The sequence below is a fragment of the Leptopilina heterotoma genome, unplaced genomic scaffold, assembly GCF_015476425.1.
Source record: "Leptopilina heterotoma isolate Lh14 unplaced genomic scaffold, ASM1547642v1 Lhet_42, whole genome shotgun sequence".
NCBI classification, from domain to species: domain Eukaryota; kingdom Metazoa; phylum Arthropoda; class Insecta; order Hymenoptera; family Figitidae; genus Leptopilina; species Leptopilina heterotoma.
In genome coordinates, this window is record NW_025111078.1 from 2,644,673 (window position 1) to 2,658,284 (window position 13,612).

The window sequence follows — 13,612 nt, forward strand, 5'->3', positions numbered from 1 at the left end:
TTTTCTGCTGAACTTTTAAATTGTATCAGCTCGAATAAAATGATTTCATCTATATATACAAAAGTGGTGTGGGGAAATTAATAAATCTGTAATGGATCTGGTGAATAATGACGGTTGAATAAGGGAATAGTGTGGTCAGCATACTAGCAGACAGGCGCCGCTCGTACAGAGGCTCTCATCACTCTGCAACCTGTCCCCCCCTCGTATAACATTTATATATTCTTCACTCTTCATCTCTCCTTCACTTTCACTTTTTACGTCAAAACTCCATTATCCTTTCACACTTGTACATATCGATATCGTTTAAATTTTATTCATATATCTAATTTTCATGTACATGCAAAAATGGTTTGAAAAAAAAAAAATTTTTTTTCCTTACAAACTCGACAATTATATATTTATCTTCTCGATTCTATTTGGCTATTATGCTTTTGGAATTAATTGGAAAATATTATGATTAGTATTAAATACTGTCTGATAGAGATATATAAATATTTATAGAAGAGGTTAGTGCATTTTTCAGAGATTAGATTTCAATTTCTATAATGCAGTAATAGACCACCACACACGGGGCAAGTGATTTTTCGAGATCGTATTACTTTTACGTGAACAATACACGTGGAAATTAGAGTAAAATTTTATTTATCGATTTTATCATTTTTTATTGTACATTTAAGTTGAAAAATTTTTTAAATCAAAATATGTGGATAAACAAGTATATTAGAAACTGTTTTAAAAATATTTCTTATTATTCTAATCATTTAAATAATTTGGAATAACTTTATCACGCGTGACAACTATAGAAAGTTTATTTTAAGATTAGGAACGATATTATAACGTAAATTATAACTAAATTTTTTTTTAATAAACAATTCAAAAGAACTATTAATAAATTTTTTAAGGTTAGGGACTTTCTAAGCAACTTTAAAAGAAAAAGTTTTTAAATTAACTTGAAAAACATGTAAATGTGAATGACAGTTAATTTTTTAAGGTTATGTTGTATTTGTACATTCATAATTTACTTATTTCTATTTTTTTCGATTGTGGACAATTGATACTGGAAATTGTACACAGAGAGAAGTTTCTTGCTTCAAAGATATACTTAAATTATATTCGATTGTATAAATTACAAATAATTTTTTTTTAATAAACTTGAGGATTGCTCCATCGTGGACCTTCTATCTAGAATAAAGGATGGCAACCAACTGTCACAAATAATTATATTGACGCCCAACAATGGTCATCTAATTATAAGAACGGTTATTAGAATCTCCTACCGATTACCTGCAGTCAAGGGTCTTAGAGCCCTTCAGTAACAATCAATAAAGAATCGTTGTCCGATTTTTTTACTTCCCTCATTAAACTTTTACTCGACCGTTAAAGTTTTGATTCTTATTATAGTTTTTTTTTTTTGTCGAAAAAAGGACACATAAGCGTGACCTAAATGCGCACTTTATTCAGTTACTGTTATTGCCAAAGTGCAGTTGCAATTGTAGTGTTACGTCACGCGATGCAATTATTTTAACGCTCGGGCGTTTTACGCCGGCCGGAAGCCACGGGAACCGCGAGCAAGTTGAAAGTGCCAGCGAAAGCACCTTCTAAAGGTGCCGGTACTTAAGTGCGCCCCGAGTTAAAGAGTGAATTGAATCTAGAGGAGGAAAAAAACTATTATCCACTTGGAGAAAAGATAAAAAAAAACAAACGACCTTTCAAATTTATTTTAAATTAACCTTGAAAATTTTAAAAATTAAAATTTACTTGAAATCTAATTGACAGATTTATGAGAATTATATTTACAAAGTGATATTGATTTATAATTACCACTCGAATTATTAATTTTTATGAAATTATCGTTTTGATAGCATAAGGTGTGCGTCACATGATTGGAAATTTACAATTAATAATTTTCTCTTATTTTTTTAAATATTTCATTAAATGATATAACGGTGGATTACAAATTTCATAGATATCACTGATGATATTGACGTTTATTCAAGTCTAAGGTTTTTTTTATCTCTTTGGTGAAGTGACATGTCCTTCGAAGTTAGAACAGCGCAGCATTCAATTCTCTTACATCAGCATATCTTTATTTTCGATTTTTTAAAATTATTTTTTGAATATTTTTTTTCGACTCTGACTCTCCTTTTGTCTCGTGGTAAAAAGTAAAAAAAAGTCAACAGTTAAATATAATATTAACTGATTTGTTGAAAAAGATGTTCTGAAAGACAAATATAATCACGTCGGGGTAACGTGACGACAAGGTTTGTAAAAATAAAAACAAATCAAATGAGGAATGTAAACAAACATTTCCTGGAGAAACGGGTGCAGAGAGGACATTTTTTTTTTGAAAATCAGTCGAAGAATATAAAGAAGACTAGAACCGGTTGAACAAATGACAAGTTTGTATATAGTTAGTGTACGGTATCAATTATCGTGTTTCTGGGGTGTTGTTACAATCAATGGATAGGAAGGGTACTAATGAGTTCGGTGAAATTGAGGGTAGTTCACGACTTTTGGTAATTTATTTAATTTTTTAATTCGCAAGTATCAGAATCCTCCCCTTGATGATTTTTGGCCACCTTAGTCTCTTGTCCTTATGAATTCTTATTCAGAAGGATTGCAAGATGAGACTGAGGAAATGAAGGATATACCTACCCTAGAGGTAATAAGATTAAGTGTCAATAAATGGTACAAATTTCAAAAAGGGGTGAAGAATAGGGACTATATTTAGAAACAGTGGTATTTCTTGGAAGTACAAAGTCAGAAGAGAGGCAAGGCGTATTTGCCACCTGAAGGATGTTGTACCCCCAAGGCGTGGGCAGAATTCGACGAAATTGAGGGTTGCGAGAATTGAGAATTCAAAGGAGGGGGTCAGCAGACAGCCATCTAGTCAGTTAGTTAACCCATCCATCCAACTATTGGTTCTATAGCAGGCAGAAGCCCCTTTGCGTGAGTCTACCGAAACTTCTCGGCTCGGCTATACCTACACCTACCTTATAACCACCAAGAGCGTTGAACCCCGAAATTAATGTTGTAATGCACTTGCCATCCCAGGCAGTTCTAACTCACCCCGTCTTTCGCTCTCTCTTTCTCCCTCTCATCCCCTCATCATGCCCCATACTATCCATTCTGTTCTCTCTTCTCGACGAGATTCCCCGATAGTATCTGAATCCCCTCTTCGTAAATTCAAAAAATTTCAAATTGGGTTGAAAATTAAATTCTTCATGAAAGGGGAAAAAAGGTGATGATAGTAGCTCAGAATTTCACCTTAAAACCCTTTTTAAATTTGTCCCGGTTTGTTAATCTCGAAAGAGAACTCTCTTAAGTTAATTTTTCGAAGACGTGGGCGAATCACTTGATGGTGCTAGAAAGATAAAGATGGATTAAGATTGCAGACTTAGAGGGATGTCCTTCCGGTTTGTACAATCTTTTCAAAAACAGTGTCACTTCTATCTCAATCTTTTAGTTCGTGACTAAATAAATTACGAACTAATAGCATAATAGTAGAAGTGCCACGGTTTTTTAAAAATGTATACAAACCGGAAGGACAGCATTTAAGCAGTTACCTGTATTTATCCCCCATTGTGGGAAATAAAGTTGCGACTATTTTTCACCCCTCCTCAAGCGTCGTAAAGTTATACAAAAATGGATCCAACTTCGGTCAACTGAAACTTGTAGGAATCGGCCTATTTTCCAAATTTTCAAACCCCAGCTCCTATATTCAATGAAAACGAATTTCCATAATTAACAAAATCTTGAAAAAAAACAATTTTTTTACGTTTCGACCGCAAAAAATGTATAAGAAAATATCTATTGTTGGCGAATTTTTCTAGTTTATAAACGCAGATGAAGGTTCTACTTACCTGCCTATTGTAAAAGAGGAAAAACAATTATGCAGAAGAAATATAGTCAATAATCCAACTTTATTAATAAAACTTCAATCACTCTCACTTGTCGTGTAACAAAAGAAAAATGTCTCCAACTTAAAACAATAAAAAAAAGGAACTTTCGTCGTCTGCTGTTTTCATGCCAAACCCCGCTACACACTTGGGACATAAAGGGGAGTTTGCATATCTCCCCACGCCCTAAGTCAAGTTGCAAGCGCGCCAAATTCAAAAACTAAATTATTAATTAAGTTTATTAATTAAGTAATAAAAAAGTAAATAACAAACGTATCGTGATAAAACCCTTTCGTCACGAAGTAATAAATAAAAAGTTATCGTTCTTACCCACTTTTTTAATTTTTGGTTGTAAAAATTTTAAGCCATGGTACGAATATCAAGAAAATTTCTTTTTAACTTACTTTCCCAAATGAATATAATTGAAAATTTTCTTCCAAACTCTGAGTGTTTATAGAACTTCTATAAAAGCGATTAAAATAACTTAGAAGAAAATTGATTCATATAACTCCTTTCTAGTTGACATTTTTCCTCCAAAGGCTAAAGATAATTTTTCTTCCTAATCGATAACGATCGATAATTAGTTTATTAACTGCCGCTTTGTGCAATCAACTTTCACTGTAAGTGTGACATTAAAAACATGCAGGAATAATAAATAAAAAAAAAATTCTTGTCACAAGAAATGAAAGCTGATATATGGTCAAATATCTTTTATTATATGAGATTTATGAACGGTTCACGATACATTATCACTAATTTTTTAAATAATTTGGGTACAACCGAGATACAAAATTTTAGTATCTTCGAATTTAATTTTTAATCATTTTATTAATAATCTATTTACTATTTATTTTATTAATTATTAGAAGAATCGTCTAATGCATTTTTGGAAGATTCTTAATCAAATTTTGTAACATACAAAAGAGTTGAGTAAAAAAATTGAACGTGGTGTTTTGAAGGTCAGACGGAAATAATTTTTTCTCCTTCTTTTTTTTTTTTGAAGGATTCTGTCTGGCTGTATTTAGCCGTGAAAAGCCATTTGAAAATCTTTAGCGAACGGAGAAGAAAACATTTCCACGACCGTCGAGCAATGCAAGTGACCTCCGTTCGCCAAACTATATTTATCTCGTGGTTGAAGCACGATGTACTTTAGTGCAGTTTGTTTTATTGTACTTTCTTTTAGTTTCTTTTTTTATCCCCTTTCTTTCTCTCTACCTCTCCCACTTGCTTTTCACTCAAAATTCATTGAGTCTCCTTACGCAAAATTTTCATATAGTTGTATATATTTATTTCTATAATGAAGATATTAAAAATATTTCTGTAAAATGAATTTTTTATTAAGTAAATTTTGTTTTTTGAATTCTTTTTTCATTGACAGAAGATTAGTTTCGAAATAAATTTTGCATGAAAGGGGTTGGCGCTGCTCGAAATTGTGAATTAATCGAATTTGACAGATTTCCTGAATAATGTCTCAATCCCCTCCCTTCAATTTAACTTGTCATTCTGTGTAAATTTTCGAAAATTGACTTCTCTCCCAAAATGGAATCAGGCACTGATGGACGGAATGTCGCAATTGTAACTGACGTGTAGCAGAATATTCCCTTTATAATAGACGTGTGGATCGATTGAATTGTCGTACGGGAGTTCCGTATAAGTGGAAAAAAGAATATTCTAATTGTGATAATTATCGCTTTTGGATAAATAAAAATATTTCCGAATTGATTTAAATTTAATATAGTTTAATAATTTAAATCAATAGAAAATATTTAAATAAAGGAATAGGAATCAAAATAATAAATTTGAAGAATCGGTGTTTAAACGACAGTGTTGCGAACACAAAGTTTACAATCGTATCGAGCAGATCGAACTCTGATTGATCGATAGAAAAAGTCGTATCGCACGTATAACGGTAACGATTTGAACGTCTTACCCTTCATGGAAGCGGTTCTGACCAATGGCCTGATTAGACGACTTGCAACTACCGCGACATAGTATGACAATCTGATTTTTTTGTATTTGAGAAACATAGAGAAACAGTAGTATAACCAGGCTAGTGTGCAGCAGTACTTTCCTGATTTATTCGATACGATAGTTATGTCTCCTTGGGGAAATCTCACTTCACTTTGTCGACGAACAGATTAATAGTTTTAGTTTATAACAAATAAGTGATGTAAATAATCGTTCATGGAAAAAAAATTAAGTTTAGTTGAATATATTGAAGAAAATTAGTAAAGGATTTGTTAGCCAATCAACTAGGAGGGGACTTTTAGTTGCACTGCTTTTCCCCTCAGATGGCGCTAGTTGTCCAAAAGAACACTAACCAATAGCAGTGGACAATAATGGAGAAATTATTACCCAAAGTGGAAGGAAGAGTTGGTCATCTATTTCATTAAGTCGATGCCAGTCGTCTAAAAAAGGTGTTTTCAGGTGAATTTCTGAGCTAATCAAAACAATTAAAATAAAAAAACAATTAAATAAACTAATACTTAATTATTTAAAAATACTTAATACTAACTAATACTTAATTCACCTAAGAAGAAGTAGGGAGTTTACTCAAGTCTCTAATGTTATTATATAACACATTAAAAGCTCTTATCTTAATGTATTTAGATTGAATTAATTATGCCTATGCTTGCTATTATCGAAATTAAAATTCAAATCAGGCTACAAAGTCAGAATAATAATCGTTTTTATAGAAATTATGGAAAAGAATTTTTAATTTTTATAAAATCTATGATAAGCTATTTTCTCAATGATCGTATTTATTCAATAGGCTATAGATTTATATTTTAACACTGAACTTGTCTAGAAGTGACTACTTCGAAAATGTCGATTATCTAAATATTTAATTTATTAAAAAACAAATTATATCGTTACTAATAAGTATTTTATTCTCCGGATATAAATTATTTATTTATAATTATATTGAATAAACGTGAGAGAGAGAGAGAGAGAGAGCTTACTTTGAACACGAGATGAAGTAATAGGTATAATCGAAGAGTGTTACAAATTTCGAAGGTCACGATGCCAGTGATCAACGAATAATACTCTCATATCTCTTGACCTGCTTTAAATTGCAAAAGGAATATAAGTGAGATTAACAAGAAAGCACATTAAATTAGGCAGTAGATAGTGAAATACTACAATGATCACAAATTAATGAATGTGTTATCTGATCGATTGTGAGTGCGTAGCTTAAAAAAGAAAACTTATCTCTCCTGCTATTTGTTTTTTAAATTCAAAAATAGAAATTAATTTACTTAAACGACATTCTAATTACAAATTTTTTTTAATCCTAAAAAATTATTTCTGCTTCATTTAAATTACATATGAGTGTTCACTAAAGATCAAGGGTCATCATTTGTCATATCTACACCTCGATATGAGTTAATTGTCATACTAAAATCATATGCGTTCACCCAAATTTTCGTCACACTTTTTTTTCGGAATTACGGAAAATACTTTCTAATTTTTCGCAAAAAAAAATCGTAGATTGTTGTCAAATTTTTTTTCTCTCGACATTCAATGTAATTTTCCAAAGTGTGATGCACATTGAAATAAAATTAACGGGAATTTTACTTTCGATTCATTTTTAAGTGAAATTGAATTATGCGATATCAACAACTGGTTCGTCTGAGGACTGAACTCGATAAAATGATCGATAACATTTGTCGCTCTCTTAATGCCAACATATTTATTGCACGTTGCACTCACATTAATTAATTTAACTAAATATTGAAAATTATTTACAAAAATAATTTTAAATGATATTTTTCTTTTGTTTATTTAATAAAATATGTAACTGGGTTTGAAAAAAAATTTTCACTCTTGTAAATAAATGTAATTTTAAAATATTTCTGCAACTGGTTTTTTAATTTAATGTTTTATGTGCGTGACGAAAAGTATTTTCGGAAAAAAAAAATTAGCAATAGCAGTTTATTAGTTCTGCTTCATCCGTGTTCGCTTGTACTACTAGCGCCATTGACTGAGCGGAAGAGCGCTGCAACTAATGATTCGTTTAATTTCGTGTCACTCTTCGGAGCATAGTAGTCACAATATTGTACATGTCTCATGGTGACACAAACGAAAAAAGTGTTTTCAGGTGAAATTCTGAGCTATTTTATACAATTTGCTACGTTTTTTTAATTAAATAATTAATCGAATTAGATATTTTTTTATCATTTAAAAGAGAAAAATCATTTATCCACCCACAGTGTGTTATTTTTGCATTTTCATTTTCAAAACCTAATTTCTCTTGAAGGAATTGACCAAAATGAATGAACCTTCGATCAAAATAAAGCTAAATAAACGTAGAATAGAGGAAAATTATATAGAATTCTTTATCCAATTTTTTGAGCCCCTGAAAGTTGAGTAAAGTTAGCATTCTTTATGAAAAAATAAAAAATTTATCGATTTTTCCGAGTTTTCTTTCATTTTTACTTTAGTTAAAATATTTGTCTAGGTGAAAAATAATTGAAAACTTGACATTCTGTGGTAATATAAACAATTTTGTACAATTATTATTTTCTTTAATTGAATAATTAATAATTACACGTGTTTGAATTAAAAATATAAAATGTTTTGTGTTTCACACGTATTTATTATTAACAAGGCAGAGATTATTTCTGATCAGAGATATCCTATTGCGGGAATTAGATTCTCTATAATGTTATAGGTATAAAATATTACCCAGTAACACCGCAAAAATTGTCATTGCGGTAGTGATAATACACCAGATAAAAATTACATCTTACTACAATTTATGAAACCTTACTTTCTGAACTGAAAAAATTGTATCAACTATATTTAGTGACATTCAGAATATTATTATCCTTTTTACACAACAAAATTAGAACAGCAACATTATAGTTACGAAAAAAAATATAAATCCTGTTTGATACTTGACAATTTAACAGCAAAAAAAAAACCTGTTGATTAATTTCTTGAGGCTAATTTTAGAAATCATTTCGTGAAGGATGTTGAGATAAAAAATCTCTAATAGAAATTGGGTTGAACTTTTTTTTCGCGCTACACAAGCAAAAAAAAATTAGAAATGACAGTTTTTTGGGCTAGATGTATATCGTATTACATACACTGTTATGCATAATTTTAAAATGTTGTCTCCATGACCTTTTGGGAAAGACATTCAAAAAAAAATTATTCTGCACTGTTTATCTGTGTGTTAAAAATTTAAATTATGTCATGTAGAAAGTGGATTTTGAAAAATTATGATGATTGGGTATGAAAAGCTTTTGTAAGATAAAAATTTACTTTTCCTAGCTAAAGTGATTTTAAATATTAATTAAGAAAGTTAACAAAGTAAATAACAGATCTGACGTTTGAGAAAACAAATGATGCAATTCTTAGTAAATATATTTATATTATTAAATATTGAGAGATGCAAAAGTTGAGCATAAAATTCCACTTTTGGACTCCACGTGTAGTGTCTATAAACAGTGCCTCGTGTACGATCGCTGCTTTCTCAACTTATCATTAACAATACCACTATGTGTCTTGCAAAATAACTTCCGCGTTGGCGAGTAATCGCTTTCGTTTTACTTTGTATGTAACTGTAATAAAGATTGATAGAATTGACGGCTCACTTTCTCAAGTGCACTCCTTTTTGTGAATTTTTAGTATGACAATAAATCATCGGGAAAAGTTATTTAAAGTAAAACTATACTTTTATGTAAGTCAACATGTCATTCTGAATTCATTTTTCTTTCGCTCCAATTAAAACAGTATATAAATGTAGTACTCGAATATCGTAACAGAAAATCCGAAGAATAAACCGAACAGTAACCGAAACTGAATTAAAGTTCCAGTAATTAATTAATTATTATCAATAACTGTATGATGTTCACGATTTGTAAATTCTTTATAATAGCTAATAATTTGGATCTATTTTCTATTTTCAGATCAGAGGCTGAGGCATTCGAAGGGCAGCCTGGACGTGCTTTACTTTAAATTTTCGGATAAAGTAATTCAGCATCGAGTGACAAGGGCGGAACTCTCATTGTGGATATACGGTACCACTGAGCCAAGAGAAGACTGCGAGGCGGAAATCGATTTGGATATGGATATTCCAGTGACGATAACACTCCAAAGAATTCTTCGTGGTGCAACAGAGACGGGTGGTCCATTATTGGGTCCGCCATTAACGACAAAATACTCGCGACCAATTGGCAGACGTGGCAAATGGGTGACAATTGAACTCAGACGCATGGTCGCCGAATGGTTTAAGCATCCGAGGGATAATCTTGGTGTGGCCTTGAAAATTGGTGGCGGTGGCGGCAATCACAGGAGGAATTATAAACCGGTTGAAACAAATCCTGCCGCGGAAAATGCCCCCTATCTGGAAGTTCAAACACAGGAGCTGGACTCGAGAAGGGGTGGCAGAATCAAGAGGAATGTTGGTCTCAATTGCGACGAAGCCAGTCAAGAATCAAGGTGTTGTCGTTATAAGCTCACCGTTGACTTTGAGAAATTCGGCTGGGATTGGATAATCGCGCCTAAAAAGTAAGAATTTGATAATATCTTTTGGATTTTTTTATTAGACAGATAATTACGAATGGGTTTTAGCTAAATGCAATGTTCAATGATCATCCTAAGGGTCCTCTAAAGATCCTACTAAGGATCCTCTAAAGATTCTCCTAGGGATCCTTTATGGATCCTCCTAAGGAGCCTCTAAAGATCCTCTTAACGATCCTCTAAAGATCCTCCTAGGGATTCTCTAAAATCCTCCTTGAGAACCTTTAAGAATCCTTGTGGGAATTTTAAAATACAGAATTCGACGGTACGAATAATTTAAACAGACTATATCCTAAGAATATTAGGTGCTTGGTTAGAGAACATAACATAACTTGTGACGTGACAGTAGATTACATTTGGTAGTGTGTGTTACATTAGGCAGATGGAAAAACTATCGAAAGTTTCCCAATAAGGTATCTTCCAACACTCTATTCAGGAATGTAGTTTAATGTTGTAATAGTGAAATTCCTTACGTCGTCTCCTTGATTTGTGACACTTTAGCCTAACAGAAACTTCGAACTCTTCCTATTCACAATTTTAAGCTTTGACACCCTCGTTTTCTTCATTGTAAATTAAATTATGATTAATTAATTAATTACAGTAAAGTATTGATCTAAATGTTCTTGGAACAGTATTCGAACGGCATGAAAGGTTTGAAAGGTTCTAAAAACCGTATTAAGAACCTCTTTTGTAATAAACATGATTTTTTGCCCAGAGGAAATTAAAATTTTCGTTTAAAAATTGAAAAATGTGAAATATATTTGATTTATAATTACCATCAACTGGTTTGTTGCAGGTACGATGCAAACTATTGTTCGGGTGACTGTCCAATGGCATTTTTGCCTGCCTATCCAAACACGCACATAGTGAGCCTTGCGGAGCCTCCAAACAACACGGGACCATGTTGTGCGCCGAGGAAGCTCTCTGAAATCACAATGCTTTACTTCGATAATGAGTATCAAATTGTTTTTTCACGATTGCCAGGAATGGTAGTCGAGCGCTGTGGCTGCTCATAGTCTCTTTTGATCACTCTACCGACGACAACAATTTTTTTTACAATCCCCCCACTTTCAAACATAATCATCTCATATTTTTCAACAATTTTTCAATTTTTTATATATTTCTACATCGTCAAAATGTAATTTAAGTTGGCAAAATTTATTCATTCTCTCTAAAAAGTTTAAAAAATTTATGCCTAATTCAGTAACAGTTTATGAAAAAATTTTTTTTTAATCATATAAATTTTTCATAATGTAAAAAAGATTGTATTTGAAAACTAAACATATCGTCGTGTGCATTATATACATATATATAGATATATATACATAAAGGAGCATATTTTCTAAATTTCATATCGACATGATAATTTTTTAAAAAAAATAATAATTGCCATCTTGTTGAAAATCATATCATTCATTGTACAACTTCTTTCAGTAACGAATTACTGGGAGTAACTTGTCTGTAAGTACCTCAAATACAAGTATAAGCGCAGCTGTGAATCAAGAAGCACATCGACGGGGTGGATCGCGTTGTCGCTTTTTGTCGCATCGACCTTTCATTTTATCGATAGACTGAAGTGCCTTGTGGGTATGGGTGCCGCGATAAATCGAATCGACTCGAAGTTACGATCTGTACACGTACAAGTTAAATTATGAGGGAAACCGGTACATAAACTGACGACAAAATTTATTGAAACTGTCCTTTCTTTTCGTATACTCTTTTTTTTTTCTTTTTTTTTTGGGTTCGTGAAAACCAAACTTTTCCTAACGTTATACAATCAAAATTTATCAGGGAACAAAAATACAATATTTTAGAGAAAAATTTATAGAAATAGAGGTTTTAAGAAAAGTAAAATTTTGAATTTTTACGAGGCTTTTCATATTAATTTTCTGTACTTATTTAACAAACGTATTTTCGATAAAAAAAAAAAAATTTAACCACTGTCTTCCAGTTTAATAAAGTTTTCCAGATACGGACTTTTTCGGTACGTACTCACCATATTTAGAAAAATATTTTTGTAGAATAAAAAATAATTATAACTCAGAAATTCACCTGAATAAATTGACTACTGTCACTTAGTTTGCGGAATTAAATTACAATTAGTAATTTTGTTAAGACTGTCCGCTATAGAACCATCAGCGTCGTATGAACGAAAAAGCTTAACTAAATGCAGGGTTGCCACAGGTCAGGAAAATCAGGGAATTTTTTAATATTATTTTATTATTTCAAAAGTTTTAATGCAATTATCTTGATAAATAACAAGATTCTTCACAAAGATTCAATTATTTTTAGGAATTTTAAAAAAAATTCTTTGCAAAATTCAATTATTTTTATAAAAATAAAACAAACAAAACATTTATTACAAGAATTCAATTATTTTCAAAAGTAATAAAATTCTTCGAAAAAATTCAATTATTTTTAAAAATTTGAACGATTATTTCGTCAAGAATTCAATTATCTTTATAAATAGCAAAATTTTTCCCCAAAAATTCAATTATTTTCAGAAAAATTTAAATAAAATTCTTTGCAAAATTTCAATTATTTTAAAAAGTTTTTCGCATTAGAATAATTTTCAATATTCACTATTTTCATAAAATTTATCAAAAAATTTAATTATTAAAGAAAAGTTTTGATAAAATTCTATGAAAACATTCAATTATTTTCTCAAGAATTAAATTATTGTCAACAATTTTAATAAACTTCTTGTCAAAATTTCAATTTTATTTAAATAAAATTTAATAAAATTCATCGCTTGAATTCAATTATTTTCGTAAATTATTAATTAAATTCTTTGTAGAAATTCAATTATTATCAAATTTTTTCATAAAATTCTTTGCAAGAATTCAATGATTTACAAATTTTTTATAAATTTTTTCGCAATAATTCAATTATTTTCATTAATATAAAATTTTTACCAGAGATTCAATTATTTTCATAAATATAAAATTTTTACAAAGATTCAATTATTTTCATAAATAATAAAATTTTCTCACGAATTTAATAAAATTTGCAAACACAATTTTCATAAAATTTTTCGAAAAAAATCAATTATTTAAAATGATTTTTATAAAATTCTTCGCTAGAATTCAATGAGTATTTAAAAAAAAATTAATAAAGTTCTTCGAAAGAATTCAATTACTTTTGAAAATTTTACTAAAATTCGTTGCAAAAATTCAATTGTT

General features: G+C 30.5%; 1 protein-coding gene across 2 annotated transcripts in view; it reads left to right on the plus strand.

Annotated features, from left to right (window-relative positions):
- The window catches only part of LOC122506554 (growth/differentiation factor 8), a 57,137-nt gene extending 44,440 nt beyond the window's left edge, over window positions 1-12,697 (plus strand). The window contains exons 5-6 of one of the 2 annotated variants that reach the window (XM_043618809.1): window positions 9,818-10,418; window positions 11,227-12,680. In XM_043618809.1, the coding sequence (XP_043474744.1) occupies window positions 9,818-10,418; window positions 11,227-11,446 (821 nt within the window). In that variant the 3' untranslated portion in view covers window positions 11,447-12,680. Of the gene's footprint in view, window positions 1-9,817; window positions 10,419-11,226 lie in introns of both variants that reach the window. The other variant, XM_043618810.1, reaches the window with a different exon arrangement.
- The last annotated feature ends 915 nt before the right edge of the window (window positions 12,698-13,612 follow it).